Source organism: Panthera tigris, chromosome A1 (assembly GCF_018350195.1).
Source record: "Panthera tigris isolate Pti1 chromosome A1, P.tigris_Pti1_mat1.1, whole genome shotgun sequence".
Taxonomy (NCBI): domain Eukaryota; kingdom Metazoa; phylum Chordata; class Mammalia; order Carnivora; family Felidae; genus Panthera; species Panthera tigris.
In genome coordinates this window covers 63,214,309-63,229,790 of record NC_056660.1, presented here as the reverse complement: position 1 = coordinate 63,229,790, position 15,482 = coordinate 63,214,309, and the positions used below count along the sequence as shown (strand labels likewise).

Here is a 15,482-nt window from a genome sequence, read left to right as displayed (position 1 = left end):
CACCAAGAAGCTAGTATTTGTTAGGACATACAGTGGGCAACAGAATGCAAAAATAAATAAAGTAACAGTTTCCTTTAATTTTAAGAGTTTTTCAGTTTGACTGCCAATTATCAAGCAAAGAGATATAGATGAAGGCTTTAATTTAACATGTGAAACAGTGACGGGGGCAGTGGTAGAAATGTGAGTTATAGAAGCAAGCCACTCAATGCTTATCATTTTGAATCAATGTATAGCCATTTTCAGCATTTCAGATTAAAGATATAGAAACTTCTTATCTAAGCATTTGTTAAATACTTGCTTAATAGTAACACAGATTTCATCATTTATGTGAATGCTTTTTCTCTCTTGCATCACCCAATACAGTAGACACTAACTATATGTGGAATTTAGGCTAAAATCAATTAAAATTAAAAATGGAATCATCAGTCACACTAGCCATATTTTAAACTTTTTTTTTTATGGTAGGATCTACTTTCGTAACAAAATTTGAAGGGTACAATATAGTATTGTTGACTACAGGGAGAGGGAATTGGGGAAGTATTAACTAATGGCATAAAGTTTCAGTTGAGCTAGATGAGTAGGTCCTAGATGTCTGCTGTACAATATTGTACGCTAGCCACATTTTAAGAGCACAATGACCATACGTGCCTATTGCCCGCCATAGTGTATTATAGCAAATGTCCCTTATCACAGGAAGTTTTATTGGTCTCACAGGTTGTACTTATCTTCCTAATTAACTGAATAGGAGCAACCGCTGAGTTTTAAAAGTAATTAATGGTGATCTTTTTTTCTTCAACAGTGTATTTGGTTCTACTTAATTGAATACATTCTATTCTGTTGAAAATTAATGGCTTACTTTCTTTTCTCTTTCTGGTTGTAAAACAAATGTCTTACTTTCTTCTGTTGGCAAGTGTCTCTTCACCATTTCTTGGAGAGATCTTCATCCCATGCTTCTCTTTGCTTCCCTCAAAAGAACAACGGGGGCTTTGTGTAGGTGTTCTGATTGGACGGCCACAAATCTTATTGATCTTTCAAAGAGAAAATATTAAAAGGCAGTTAGAAACCTTCCTCCATCCTACCTGAGAATGTAATATTTGCTAGAGCCCAAAACAATGTAATGTTCTTACTTACACTTCAATATTAACTTTTAAGACATAAAATGTTTGTTAATTTTCCAAAGGGGGAATCAAATTACCTGCATAAAATGGCAACCATGATTAATTGATGCTATGCACATATATATGTTTTGCATGTATATATACGCAAAGTACATGAAGCAAACATATGCAGAATAAGAGAAGTATATTAATAAACTTGCCTGCTTGTATAAATAAGACTACTTAACCAAAATAGGTATTTTATGGTTTATATTCAATTTATGACAATTACATAATTGTACTGAAATTTTAAATGAAATAATTTGCTATTAAATATGCAGTCTGTTTTCTAAATGAGTTCTAAAGGTAGTTTTCTTCTTAAGGTCTTTTTTTTTATATTAGAGAGAGAGAGAGAGTGCAAGTGGTAGAGAGGGGGAGAGGGAGAGAGAGATTGAGAATCCTAAGCAGGCTGTATTCTCAGTGCGGAGCCCAATGTGGGGCTCAATCCCATGACCCTGGGATCATGATGTGAGCCAAAATCAAGAGTCAATCATTCAATCAACTGAGCCACCCAGGTACCCCTTAAGATCCTCTCTTAAAATAATAATGAATACATTTGTATAGACATTTCATTTGGTAATTGTTCTATATCTTCTTCCTGTATTTTGAGAGTGTTAGTATAGTTGTTTTCCTAAAATCTAAAATCGTTTTTCTAAAATCAAATGAAAGAGTAAAAAACTTATCTAGCCAAGATCTTTATATAATTTACATAATTATCATTGAGAAAGTAACTAATTAATTGGACATATTACCATGTAGAGCATAAAAAAGACTCACACAATACCTTAAAGAGGTGGAGTACTTAAAGAAGTAGAGTAGTATAATTGCAAATACATAAAAACATTGCCTAGGAATCAGGAGACTTTGGTTCTTGTCCTAATTTTTCCATCTTAAGCACTGAAATCTTGAAAACAGTAGCAGAACTTCTTTGAATTTGATTCTCTTATATGTAAGATGAAGAAATGAGAGTAAATTATTCCCAAGTTCCATTAAATTTATCAATTTCTTTAATTTTCCATGCAATGAGCATTAAAGGAATTATGCACTAATTTGTTTATTTAACCCATATTTATCTTGTTTCTCATATTTGCAAAGAAAATGTATTAGAGGTTAGAAGAGAAAAAAGGCAAAAAACTGAATTTTCTCCTAAAAGAGAAAACTGAGCAGGCTCTGAGCTCTCGGCAGCATCCCATGCAGGCTCCTCATTGTCACCACAGAGCCCAGCACAGGGCTCAAACCCACGAACCATAAGATCATGACCTGAGCTGAAGCCAAGAGTCAAACGCTCAACTGACTGAGTCACCCAAGTGCCTCAGAGCAGGTAAATTGTGAACAGACTCCTAAAGTAGTCCTGAGGGGCAAAAAAGTTATTTTGAACTGTAGTAGTGGCTATGTTCATGAAGAGAAAGATTCATGAATTATAGAGAGAAGTAAAATCAACAAGGCCAAATCCAGAACACAGACAACACCAAAAGTTATGGAAGATGGAGAGCAGGAAGAACTGTTATCCATTGCTGGTCGGAACGAAGAATGGTATAGACAGTTTGAAAGACAGTTTCGTGGTTTCTTACAAAATGAAAATTATCCATAGGAATTGAAAACTGATGTCCATACAAAGACCTGCACATGGATGTTTACAGAAGCTTTATTCATAATTGCCAAAACTTGGATGCAGCTGAGATGTCCTTCAGTAGGTGACTGGGTAAAACTGTGGTGCATCCAGATAGCGCAATATTACTCAACACTAAAAACAAATGAGCTATTAGAAAAGACATGGAAGAAATTCAAATGCATACTACGAAGTAAAATAAGCCATCTGACAAGGCTATAAACTGTATGATTCCAACTATATGATATTCTAGAAAAGGCAAAACTGTTAGCACTAAAATTCTTAGTGGTTGTCAGAGATCAAAGAGAATATAGGGATAAGCAGGTTGAGAACAGAGGATGTTTGGGATGGTACAACTACTGTGTATGATGCTAGGGTGGATACATGTCATTATAAATTTGTCCAAACAAATGGAATGAATATACAACACCAAGAGTGAATCCTAATATAACCTATAGACTGGGTGATAATGATGTGTCAGTTGACGTTCATCAATTCCAAAAAATGTCTGACTCTGACAAGGATGTTGACAACGGGGTAGGCTATGCGTGAGTGGGGACAGGGGATAGATATATGAGGAATCTGTACCTTCTTGCTCAGTTTTGATGTGAACTTAAAACTGCTTTAAAAACGGGCGCCTGGGTGGCGCAGTCGGTTAAGCGTCTGACTTCAGCCAGGTCACGATCTCGCGGTCCGTGAGTTCGAGCCCCGCATCAGGCTCTGGGCTGATGGCTCGGAGCCTGGAGCCTGTTTCCGATTCTGTGTCTCCCTCTCTCTCTGCCCCTCCCCCGTTCATGTTCTGTCTCTCTCTGTCCCAAAAATAAATTTAAAAAGTTGAAAAAAAAATTAAAAAAAAAAAAACGCTCTAAAAAATGCAATCTATTTTTTAAAAAATCAACAGGGCTTGGCAAATGACCAAAAGTGAGAAGTTAGGGAAGTGTAAGACCAAAGTGTTAAAAGGCTCAAAGTGAATTTCCAAGAAACTGAAAAATAGTGATAGTGCAGTGTAAATATATTTAAGTGTGAAAATATTTTCTTAATGGAAAAAAAAAGTATCTTCATTGTCAACAATTCTTAGTCACAAGAACCAAGGGAAGACAATGTAAGTTGATGGCGGAAATATTGAGTGAGATTGTTTAATGAAACTGCAGAATATTTGAAATAAAGGAACACAGTAAAAAAGAAATAGACTGCTATCATGATCCAATGTGACTAGCGATAGAGCTCTAGGAAACTTCTAGGAATCTCGGCTCTCATCCTGTCCTTAAAACTTGAGAAAATAAAAACACTTTGTAGTTATAAGTTAAGGGAAATCTTATTTCACCCTGCCCTTCCCATGTTGGACTTAAAACCATATTGGCTACTGAACATATTTCCTAGACAGGTAGATAGAAAGCTGAAAACACTAGCCTCACAAGATCTTTATTCTCATCATCTTTACAATTCTTTTTTGTATTTTGCTACAAATACAAAAGAAAATGTACAAGCCATAGACTTATGTTATCTTTGATTGTATCCAAAGGTCCAGGCATATATACCAGATTCCAACAAATACAAATAAATTTCAAAGCCTTCTACTTGTTGACTTGCTACCCGCTACCCGGGGAGCTCTACTTCACACCTTATTGAAAGGGAATGGAAAGCCATCTGTTACTAGCACATTAGCCTGTCACCTTGGCCCTGCTGGGGTGAGCCGATTTGGGTGGCCCATTTCAATACCTTCTTGCTATAGAAAAGTCCTTCACACTTACTTGGACTATTTTTCATCTTTGACTTACACTGCCATTTCCTCCTTATCCCCCTCCTTGCTCTGTACTGTTCTCCCCTGCAATCAGTCTGAAGTGTCTCTGAAAGAATTGTTTCCCTTCTTAAGGCTTACCTACTCTTGCTTTAAGTTCATTCTCTGGCTTCCCACTGATCTTCAAGTTCCCATCTCACCTTGAAGGGCCCCTTTTAGTTGCCCCTAACCCAGGTCACTTCTCCCATCCTGAGCGAGTACTTGTTTTAGTACTTATCACCATGCAAACCTTCCCATTCTCACTATGTTCTTGCAGAAGGACAACTTCTCCTAGAGCCTCCCTTTTTGTTTTCAGTCTTACTCAAGTCATCAAATTGCCAAAACTCTTAGTTAATAATCTAGAAAAGCTATTTGTTTATTTATTTTTCTATCTATCTATTTATTTATTTTAGAGAGAGTGAGTGTGTGAGTGAGGAAGAGGGGTAGGGTGGGGAGAGAGAGAGAGAGAGAGAGGATCTTAAGCAGGCTTCATGCTCAGTGCAAAGCCTTATGTGGGGCTCGATCCCATAACCCTGGGATCATGACCTGATCCAAAATCAAGAGTCAGATGATCAAGCGACTGAGCCACCCAGGCGCTCCTCAGAAATCTTTTTAAAGAACAATTTACATTGTTCATTTTCAGTTGACACCCATAAGCGGAGCCTCTATTTCTTTTGCAATGGTCTTTTAAAATGTTTAATAATAATTATAATAATTGAAGAGAAAACTGTATAGATCATCACTAGTTGAAAAGCAATGAATGTGGAGGTACTGTATTTACTAAGCGATCTCTTCATAGGATGAAACAGAGGTGGATGGATGCTCCACCACTATCAGAGGCAAAAAGATAGAAGGAAAATCAAAGCTGTTAGCAGTTTTGAATCAGTTAATCATGGTGAACAAAGATCCAATAACCCACGTGTACAAGTTAGAAGGTAGAACAAGTGTATTGTTTTGGCTTCTCTGTTCCTTAGAGCAGGAGATAAATTCTCATTTAAAACTGATTTGGAGGTAATTCTAAAAGGTAGCTCTAAATGATGCATTGGAGATAAAAGGAAAGTTAATGAATAGAATCACCTACATAGAGTCAATAGTTAAAACCATGAAAATGGATGAAATGACAAAATGTATATAGAATGCCAAGAAGGTCGGAGAGAAAATCTTCTGGCAGGAGAAAAACAACTCTGAAAATAATGTGTTGGGTGGGGAGGGGAAGAGGAGAAGGAAGAGGGACTGGAAAAGAGAAAGAGATAAAAGGATTAAGAGGAAGGAGGGAAGGAAAGAAGAGAGGAGGAGAGGGTGGGCGGGAGGGAGGACTCCAGACTAACAGAGCAGGCAGTCTTTTAGACGGTCTCCAACCTTGAGGCTCCTGGGTGGTTCAGTCAGTTAAGCATCCAACACTTGGTGTCGGCTCAGGCCATGATCTTGCAGTTTATGAGTTCAAGCCCCGCATCGGGCTCTGCGGGGACAGGGTGGAGCCTGCTTGGGATTCTCTCTCTCCTCTCCCTCTGCCACTACCCTACCTTACCCTACTCATGCTCTCTGTCTCTCAAAATAAATAAACTTAAAAAAGAAAAACAGAAGGTATCCAACCTTAATCTATAGGTGAGGAGACAGAAGCCCAAGGCAGGAATATAACTTTGCTAAGTCTGTATCTAGCTATTGGATGAGTCTATCTACTACTATCCAATCAACAGTCTTTTCTTTATACTTATTAGTGGTCTTGTTAGTCACATATTCTTATCCATTGGGAGGGACTCCCAGCATCATATAAGACCTGGGTCCTAAGTGTCCTACATGAATGAAATAATTTGGGTTGAAAATGATCTAGATATAAGAATAAACCAGAGAAGCCCATTTTTCCTTTGTATGTGGAAATAGATGAGGGGAAACATGGCAGTTATTTCCTTTAAGATTCCCACAAACTAATGGAGGTGGGGAGAAATGTAAGGATATTAGACAATTTGATTTCTGATGGATTTTAGGAGGCAAACTAGAAAAACTGAATTTATGAAAAAGAAGTCCTCTTTTTCTTTTTCTTAATGTTTATTCATTTCTGAGAGAGAGAGACAGAGCATGAGCAGGGAAGGGGCAGAGAGAGAGGGAGACCCAGAATCTGAAGCAGGCTCCTGGCTCTGAGCTGTCAGCACAGAGCCCGACACGGGGCTCAAAGCCACAAACTGTGAGATCATGACCTGAGCCGAAGTCAGATGCTCAACCAACTGAGTCATCCAAGTGCCCCAAAGAAGGCACTCTCTCTTGATACACTCCCCAAGTTCCAACTTAGTAGTATAAGTACTACTTATAGTAACTTAGAGATACTTATAGATACTATAGAGATAGTAACATAAGATTTTCATCTCTTCCACGAAAGTTCAGATAACATTGCAAAGAATAGTCAGTGACTTCCTGATCTACACACTACCACAGCAAAATAATTTTGGTTTGATCAAATACCTGATTAACAGAATTGGAAAAGTAAAGTTCTGTCAGATTTCATTAAAGATGTCACAATTGACATATATTAAATGTTCTTGGATTTATGAATACTCAACATTTTCTCTAAAAAATCAATTTTTTTCAATATAAAAAGGATTTTCATATTGCTAGTGATCTGTAGTTGCTCTTAAAATCATGGTGGAAATAAAAAAACTCTCTAATCCACATTTATTTTTTAATTGCACATTAAAATATTTTAGTAAATCAGTGTTATTTTGGTATTGCAAATAACTTTTAAAAGTTATCAAAATGTTGATATCACCTGTGTTTTCCATGTTGGATGCAACTGACCAATATTGGTTTTAATCATGATATTACTGCACATTGAATGCCTATGATGGTAAATTGTGTGTGTCACCTTGACTGGCCACAGGGTGACAAGGTTACACATTATTTCTGGGCACGTCTGTGACACTATTTCCAGATGAAATTAGCATTTGAGTCAGCGGACTCTGTAAAGAAGATTGCCTTCCCCAATGTGAGTGGGCATCATACAATTTACTGAGGGCCCGCAGAGAACAAAAAACAGATGAAGAAGGAATTTCTCTCTTTTTCCCTGCCTCATAGAGTGAACTGTCATCTCATCTTCTCCTGCCTTCAGACTGGGATTCACACCATCAGCTTCCCTGGCTCTCCGGCCTTTAGACTCAAACGAAATCATATGCCACTGGCTTTCCTGGGTCTCCACGTGCAAACAGCAAGTCATGGAATTTCTCCACGTCCATAATCACATGTGCCAATTCCTCAAAATAAATCTCTCCACATATATATTTCTCTGGAGAACTGTAAATAATATAATGCCAAAATCAGGCTTGATGAAGTAACATATCTTTTTACAACCACACAAATAAATTGTTTTGAACATCCTAGTCTTTATTGTAGCTTACATCTGCTTTGAACACATAATGAAATGATGATAATTACATGCAATTAATAAAAGGAGCATGTGGATACATAAAACTCTTAAAACACAAAAATCTTGCTTAATTTTCCTTAAATTATCAGTTCATTTCCTTCATGTGTCATATTTTGACAGAAGTAGTCAGAGGGGCGCCTGGGTAGCTCAGTCAGTTAAGCGTCTGACTTCGGCTCAGGTCACGATCTCGAGGTTTGTGAGTTCAAGCCCCACTCTAAGCTCTGCGCTGACAGCTCAGAGGCTGGAGCCTGTTTCAGATTTTGTGTCTCCCTCTCTCTCTGTCCCTCCCCTGCTTGTGCTCTATCTCTTTCTATCAAAAATAAATAAACATGAAAAACTTAAAAAGAAGTATATATCATTTCATCACATTGATACATACGATAGTGTCCCCATACATCAAAATATAGTTTATTAACTCAATCTTTGAATCAGGTAGATTCCAAAATATCTTCCTAGTTTATTTTTCAATATAATGCAACATATACTTCAATGAAAGCATAAAAATACACTGAATTAGTGATGATAAACTTTTTTTAAACTTCAAATTTATGTTTATTTAAAAATTTTTTAATGTTTATTTATTTTTGGAGGGAGAGAGAGAGAGAGAGAGAGAGAGAGCACGAGTTGGGGGAGGGGCAAAGATAGAATCCAAAGAGAATCCAAAGGAGGCTCTAGGCTCTGAGCTGTCACCACAGAGCCTGGTGTGGGGCTTGAACTCACAGATGTTAGATCATGACCTAAGCTGAAGTCAGATACTTAACAGACTGAGCCACCTAGGTGCCCGAATGTTGATAAACTTTTAGATGAATTTAATTAAGCAAACAATAAGTAAACAATATTAATTATGCAAGAGTGATAACATAGTAAAATCATATGATCAGAGATGAATTTCAGCAAAATTGAACTTAATGGAGCCATTTGTAAAATATAGTCTATTTTTCTGACAATTTCCATTAGTATGCTAGATGTCTTCCCAGCCAAAGTTACTTTTGGTGAGAAATATTAACTTCATGAGGACTGGTATTATGGTATGGTGATAATACGTTATTACAAAAGATTTCGCTAAGTTTGTATTAATGGAAGTGAAAAAATAAGTGATTACAGAATATCATACCTATAACTATGGAGCAATCACCATCTATATAATATGCATGCTACTTTGAAGTTCAAGGTATAAATAATTCCAGAAGTCAGCTGTGAAAAAAATATAAAGTTATAGCTATAATACCACTTTTAAAACACTAGTACATTCTGGTATTGCAACAAGGAATATTTATAGTAAGTTATAAATTATTAAGACTCTAAAAAGCAGTACTTTTAAATATAAGTTATCCATAAGGAGAATTCTAAGTTTGTACAAGGTGCCCAGTTCCTGGGAAAAAGCAAATAAAACAGTGTTAACGCTGAATAAGGAAGAAAACACCTATTGTCTCCAGTTCGCAAGGGTAGAGATATGTTAACTCTAGAGCCTGCAAAGAGTAAATAAGGCCCTTTTACAAGTGTCTACTTGGAACCAAAGAATGTTTGTCCTTGGATGGCTGGCTTTTCCTTGTCTTTCCTTTTAATTTTCCAGAAGTTGCCTCCCTGCATAGATTTCAGTAGCTATCATCATAAAGGTTGCCACACTGAACTCATTTTATAGTTCAAATTAAAAGAGAAGAAAGAAGAGGAAGGGGAGGAGGGGCAGGACACTGTGAAGCAGAATAACATTTCTAGATATTCTAAGTGGGATCCTAATTCTGCATTGCTAGTTTTGAGCACCTGCAAATTAAACCACCAGAGGGAGCTTCTGCATTTCAATCTGATGCCTAATCACTAATTAAATTTACTACATGTGGCCATTTAAAATCATTTAACTCACGGGGTGCCTGGGTGGCTCAGTATCTGACTTCGTCTCCGATCATTACCTTGAGGTTCGTGAGTTTGAGGCCCGCATTGGGCTCTGTGCTGATAGCTCAGAGCCAGGAGCCTGCTTCAGATTCTGTGTCTCCTTCTCTCTCTGCCCCTCCCCTGCTCTCCTCTCTCTCTGTCTGCCAAAAAATAAATAAAATGTTAAAAAAAATCATTTAACTCAGGACTCTTAGAAAAAAAATGCAACTTGTAGGCCAAACTGACAAATATTTAGATACATGAAATCTGCATAAAAAGCCAGTCTTCCATGTAAAATGGAAGAATGGGGCTGAGTGCCAATGTAATCAAATGAGAAAAGGAAAACCAACCCAGAATTGAGGACTAATTCCTCCAAACTGAGCTATGTTGTTGTCAGAAATGGGGAGAGACTGAAAACTAAGACAACCAATTATTTTCCCCTCTTGAGCCCTCTTGCCTTTCTTTCCTCCTTCCCTTTCTTCTGTCTTTCCTTCTTTTCCTCGTTCCTTCCCTTCTTCCCTTTTACTTTCCTTCCTTCATTCCAATCTCTCTTTCCTTTTCATTCATACCTATCTTTCTTCCTCCCTTACAATTATATGAGCACATTATTTTTGCAAGTTCCCAGGACTGGAAGTCAAATTTATGCATTTTAGTCCTTGTTTAGCTACAGATAGCAGCATCGCTCAATATGTGGAGCACCTATTATTTGTAGCGTGTTATTCTAAAAGATGGGAATACATTCTGAGAGATGATGAAACTTTTTAAAAATGCTTATATTCTAGCAAACTGAAAATAGAACATTAAATATATTACCTTTATGCCTTAGTGAATGCCATTCAGTCAAAAATGGGTAAGAGATAGACTAATGGGTTGGACAGAGGATGGACTCCTGAATGGAGAAAGTAGAAGTGGTATAAATATGCAATGGAATATTGGTCAGCCAACAAAAAAATGAAATCTTGCCATTTGTAATGACACAGATGGAGCTAGAGAGTATTACGCTAAGCCAAATAAGTCAGTCAAAGACAAATACCATATGATTTCATTCATAATGGAATTTAAGAAACCAAACACATGCAAAAGGGAAAAAAAAGAGAGAGACAGAGAGAGGCAAACCAGGAAACAAACTCAATTATAGAGAACAAACTGATGGTTACCAGAGGGGAGGTGGGTACTTGCTGTGATAAGGATCGGGTGTTTTATGGAACTATTGAATCACTATGTCGTGCACCTGAAACTAATATTATACTGTATGTTAACTAGTTGGAATTTAAACTAAAAAGCAAAAAAAATAAAATAAAATAATTAAATGAGTAAGTCATAGACTGATGAGTTGGGGGACAATGGACTGCTTCAACTAGTTGGCCAAGAAAAACTTCTTTAAAGTGGTATTTGAGTTATGTTCTGAATGAATACAGAAGCAGCCATGGGAAGATCACAGGGGGGTGCTTATATACAGAGAGAACAGGAATTAAAATAGTCCTGGGAAGGAGAAAAAAAAGGCTGCTACAATGGAAAAACACCACAGAGTATGAGGTGGGGGCTGGGGATCAGAGGTAAATTGGCCGGATTACATGATTTCACGTATGTTCTGCCAAAGAATGAGTTTGTCTGAAGTCACTGCAGAATTCTGAGCAGAGCAATAACATTATCTGTTTTATGTTTTAAAAATATCACACTGTCTATCTGTCTATTGTTTGGAGAGAAGTCTGGGCAAGTCACAACAGAGTGATAGACAAGATGGAAACCACGAATCCAGATACGAAGCAGTCTGGCGATTCAAGGAAAAGGGGATGATGGCTTTGCCAAGGACGGTCTTCAAGGACTGAGATCTCGCTTGAGGACACATATATTTTGAAGGTGGGAATAGGAGGGCTTGAGGGTGGATTAAATACTACAAGTGAAGGAACCAGCAGATTCAAGAATGACTTCTGATGTTTTTTGGCCAAAGTAACTAGGCAAATGGAAGTGTCACATAAGCTAGAGAAGGATGAATTTGGGGAGAAAAATAAAATTCTCTTTTGGACAGATTTGTGTGTTTCTGTGACTATTCTTGTTTCTGTGACTATTATTCATCCAAGAGGAACTATCCAATAAGCTGTTAGTTATATGAGCTGAAATGAAAGCTCAAGGGTAAGGCCAGGCAAAGTATATGAATGTGGTTGTTGACTGCACTGTCCTTGGGATGAGTACAGATGGAGGAGAGCACAGAAGACCAATACCTGGGGCATTCCAACATTCACAGGTGGAGACAAAGAAAAGTTAAAAAAGATTCTGGAAAGAAATTTTCAGAGAAGTAAAAGGAATCCATTGAGAGTGGAGACTGGGCCATCGCAAAATACAAATGAAGGTGTTTTTTTTTTTTTTTCTTTTTTAAGAGGAAATGATCAAATGTGTGCAAAGTGACTGACAGCTCACATAAAATGAAGATGAAAATGGACCATATATCTTATGAGAAAAAGACCACTGGTCACTTGTGAAAAGTGTAGTTTCTGTGGAGAAGTGTGGCAGAAAGCACAGTAACTCGGGTACAAGAGATAAAAGGAAATCAGAAAGCAAAACTGTCAAAAGGTACAAATTTCCAGTTATAAGTAAGTCATGGAGATATAATGTACAGCCTGGGACTACAGTTAAAATACCGTATTGCATATTTGAAAGTTACCGAGAGAGTAGATCTTAAAAGGTTCTTATCCCAAGAAAAAAAATTTGTAATTATGTGCAGTGATGGATGTTAATTAGAATTATATATTCACAATATATATATCAAATTCTTACATTGTACACCTGAAACTAATACCGTGTTATTAGTTATAATAACTATAGAGTTATTATACCTCTGTCAGTTATACCTCAATAAAAAAAAATAAACGTTGACTGTGAAAATACACAAACCTTTCATGGAGTTTTATAGTCAAGGAGCACAGATTTATGGGACAGAGCCTCAAAAGGACACAGAGTCAAGTCAGTTTCTGTTTTGTTTTGTTTTGTTCTGCTCTGTTCTGTTTTAGGACAGTAGCTATTACAATTTGATTGCATGTTTAATAGTACAGACTCTGTTTCAGATCATTTGATCCCAAAATACTTCAATTGCAAAACAAGTGAGACGTTTCTCAAAGTGTCTGACTACCAGGGAGACACGTAGTTTAAACCTACAATCTGAAGTCAGAGTGCCTTTACTTCTGCACAAATCCACGACTGATGCATTGGAGATGCTGGATCATAGACTATGGATTGGGTAAGGAGAGAAATAAGGGCAAAAGAAATGGATGGGGAGAGTAAATATTATGAATATTTCCATAACATAAAATAATTTTTTGGATTAGAAATACAAGAGTAAGGGAGCTGGAATGGCAGAAAATGAAGACCATGTGATGTAAGTGCATTGCAGATTTCAGAGATGGTACAAACATTGGTGATGAGTATGGGAGTACAGAATGAGTAGAAGTAGAATCAGGGGCTCCTGGGTGGCTCAGTTGGTTAAGCATCTGACTCCTGATTTCCTCTCAGGTCATGATTTCATGATTTGTGAGTTCAAGCCCTGCATTGGGCTCTGTGCTGACAGTGTGCAGCCTGCTTGGAATTCTCTCCCTCCCTCCCCCACTTGCACATGTTCTCTCTCTCTCTTTCTCTCTCTCTCTCTCTCAAAATAAATAAACTTAAAAAATTAGAATCATATTATCAGATATACAGGTTGGTATAATGATCTTGGATAACTGGAGTTTGGGATTCCTGATGGTCACTGATGCCAATGGGGGAACAAAGCATAATGGGATTGATCCAGGCAATCAGAACACATATTTAACAACATAGGAGTGTGTGGAATGTTGTGGAATCTAAGAGCATCTGCAGAGGCTGGCCACATCACTGGTGGCAGTTAGAAGAATGCTGATTTACTAGAGCAATTGCCAGTTTCAAGTTTTAGGAGAAAATGTATAATCTGACTTTAAGCAAATCACTTTAAGCTCTGTCCATATTGTGGCATCGGCCAAATGGACACACTTAATTCAACTAAGGGGATTTTGTAAAGGTCTCCAAATGTGGGCTATCTTTCTCTTTTAAGTCTGAAGGATCATTAAGGGCAATAAAAACTAGAACTAGAACATAGTTTGCCAATCCTCTAAAGTCTTGCCTTTTAGGAGTTTATAATCTAGTTAGGGAGGTAGAATTTCCAATGATGAAACAAATTGATAAATATATGAAGTTAACTTCAATACAATACAAACAATGTCTCAATAGAGTATAAGTAATGTTTCAAAAGAATACGATAAGCAGTAAGTTGTACAGGAGCCCAGAGAAAATCACCAGGAAGCAGGGGCAGCAGGGAACCTTGTACACAGACCTTGAAGCATTGGTGGAGAGAAAAAAAATGAGAGCAATCCTACCCTGAGAGGATAGGAATGGGATAGAATTCTACATGGGATACTAACTTGGTTATCCTAAGTAAAGCTTGATTCAATTACCTTTTGCAATACAATCTAAGGGGGATTTTTTTTTTTTTTTTTTGCCTTCTATGAGCATTGGGCTGTATGACATTTTAAACCTTTTGAGTTAGACAGTCTGATAGCGTACCAACTACTAAGCTCTCCCAACAAAGAGAAGAGTGCCAGACAGCCAGTGCAACCTCCATATTGGGGCAGTAAGAAACCACAGGGAAGGACAGAAAAACACCTTGACATCAAGTTTAAGGCATGGAAATATCTCAGAGCCATAAAATCAAAACTTAACCATTGCCTTTATCAAAGGGAGTAATAAGAATCCTAAGCCATCCAAATGCATATTCTAGATGTAATAATTAGATAAAAATAAGAAAGAAGAATAAAGCAGTATGACCATATATTCTTCCACTTTTCCAAAGCTGAAAATGTTTGAAGCTGCTTTAGAAATGGCATCAGCTAGAGGCTTAAAATGTTCAAACAAAGGCTATTCTGCTTTCATCAGGTCTCCTACGTTTTGCTTCTCCCTTGGCACTGGGATTTCCATCACCCCACAATGGGCTTTCATTAGCTTTTCCTTGGATAGATGCAGGACATCCTTGCTGCCTTTCTTTTGAGCATCCTCCCTGATTTGATCCTACCCTCCATGCTTCCAGATTAATCTTCCTAAAGCACGGTTCCAGTCAGACTCCTTCTCTGATCCCAAACCTTCTGTGCTTCCTCCCATTTCCTACTGAGTAGAAACTAAAGTATATCATGTGAATTTACAGTGTGAACCTCAAAATTTCTGAGCACCTCTCTTTAAACACTATGTGCTTCAGCTGAACGGTATTACTCACTGTCCCCAGTTACCCTGTACTTCTCAGTCTGTACTTTCCTTATTTCAGCTTGTCTAAATGTTACCATCTTTCAAGGGTCACTGAAAATATCACCTGTGAAATTTAATCACCCTTGATCTCTCAATTTGAGGTTATTTGCCAACCTAGCAAACATTTGGTTTGTACATCTCAATAAGATTTGTCCTGAAGCAGTTTAGAGTACGGCAGAGGAAGCATTTTGATTTCTTGTTTGTTTTGTTGTTGTTGTTGTTGTTGTTTTTGTTCCTCATAGCTGTCAATGCCTCCTTCTGCCCCCCAGGGTAAAGCTAAAATCCATTTATTCAAATGAATTCATATATTTCTTCTCAACTCTCTGATTTGTTGGATATAGTCAAATGACAATC

At 37.4% G+C, this 15,482-nt stretch overlaps 1 protein-coding gene across 1 annotated transcript in view; it reads right to left on the bottom strand.

Annotated features, from left to right (window-relative positions):
- Positions 1 to 15,482, bottom strand: part of GPC5 (glypican 5) — a 1,419,588-nt gene that overhangs the window by 1,105,552 nt on the left and 298,554 nt on the right. Inside the window, exon 4 of the mRNA XM_042979061.1 lies at positions 895 to 1,028. Coding sequence (XP_042834995.1) covers positions 895 to 1,028 — 134 coding nt within the window. The remainder of the gene's footprint in view (positions 1 to 894; positions 1,029 to 15,482) is intronic.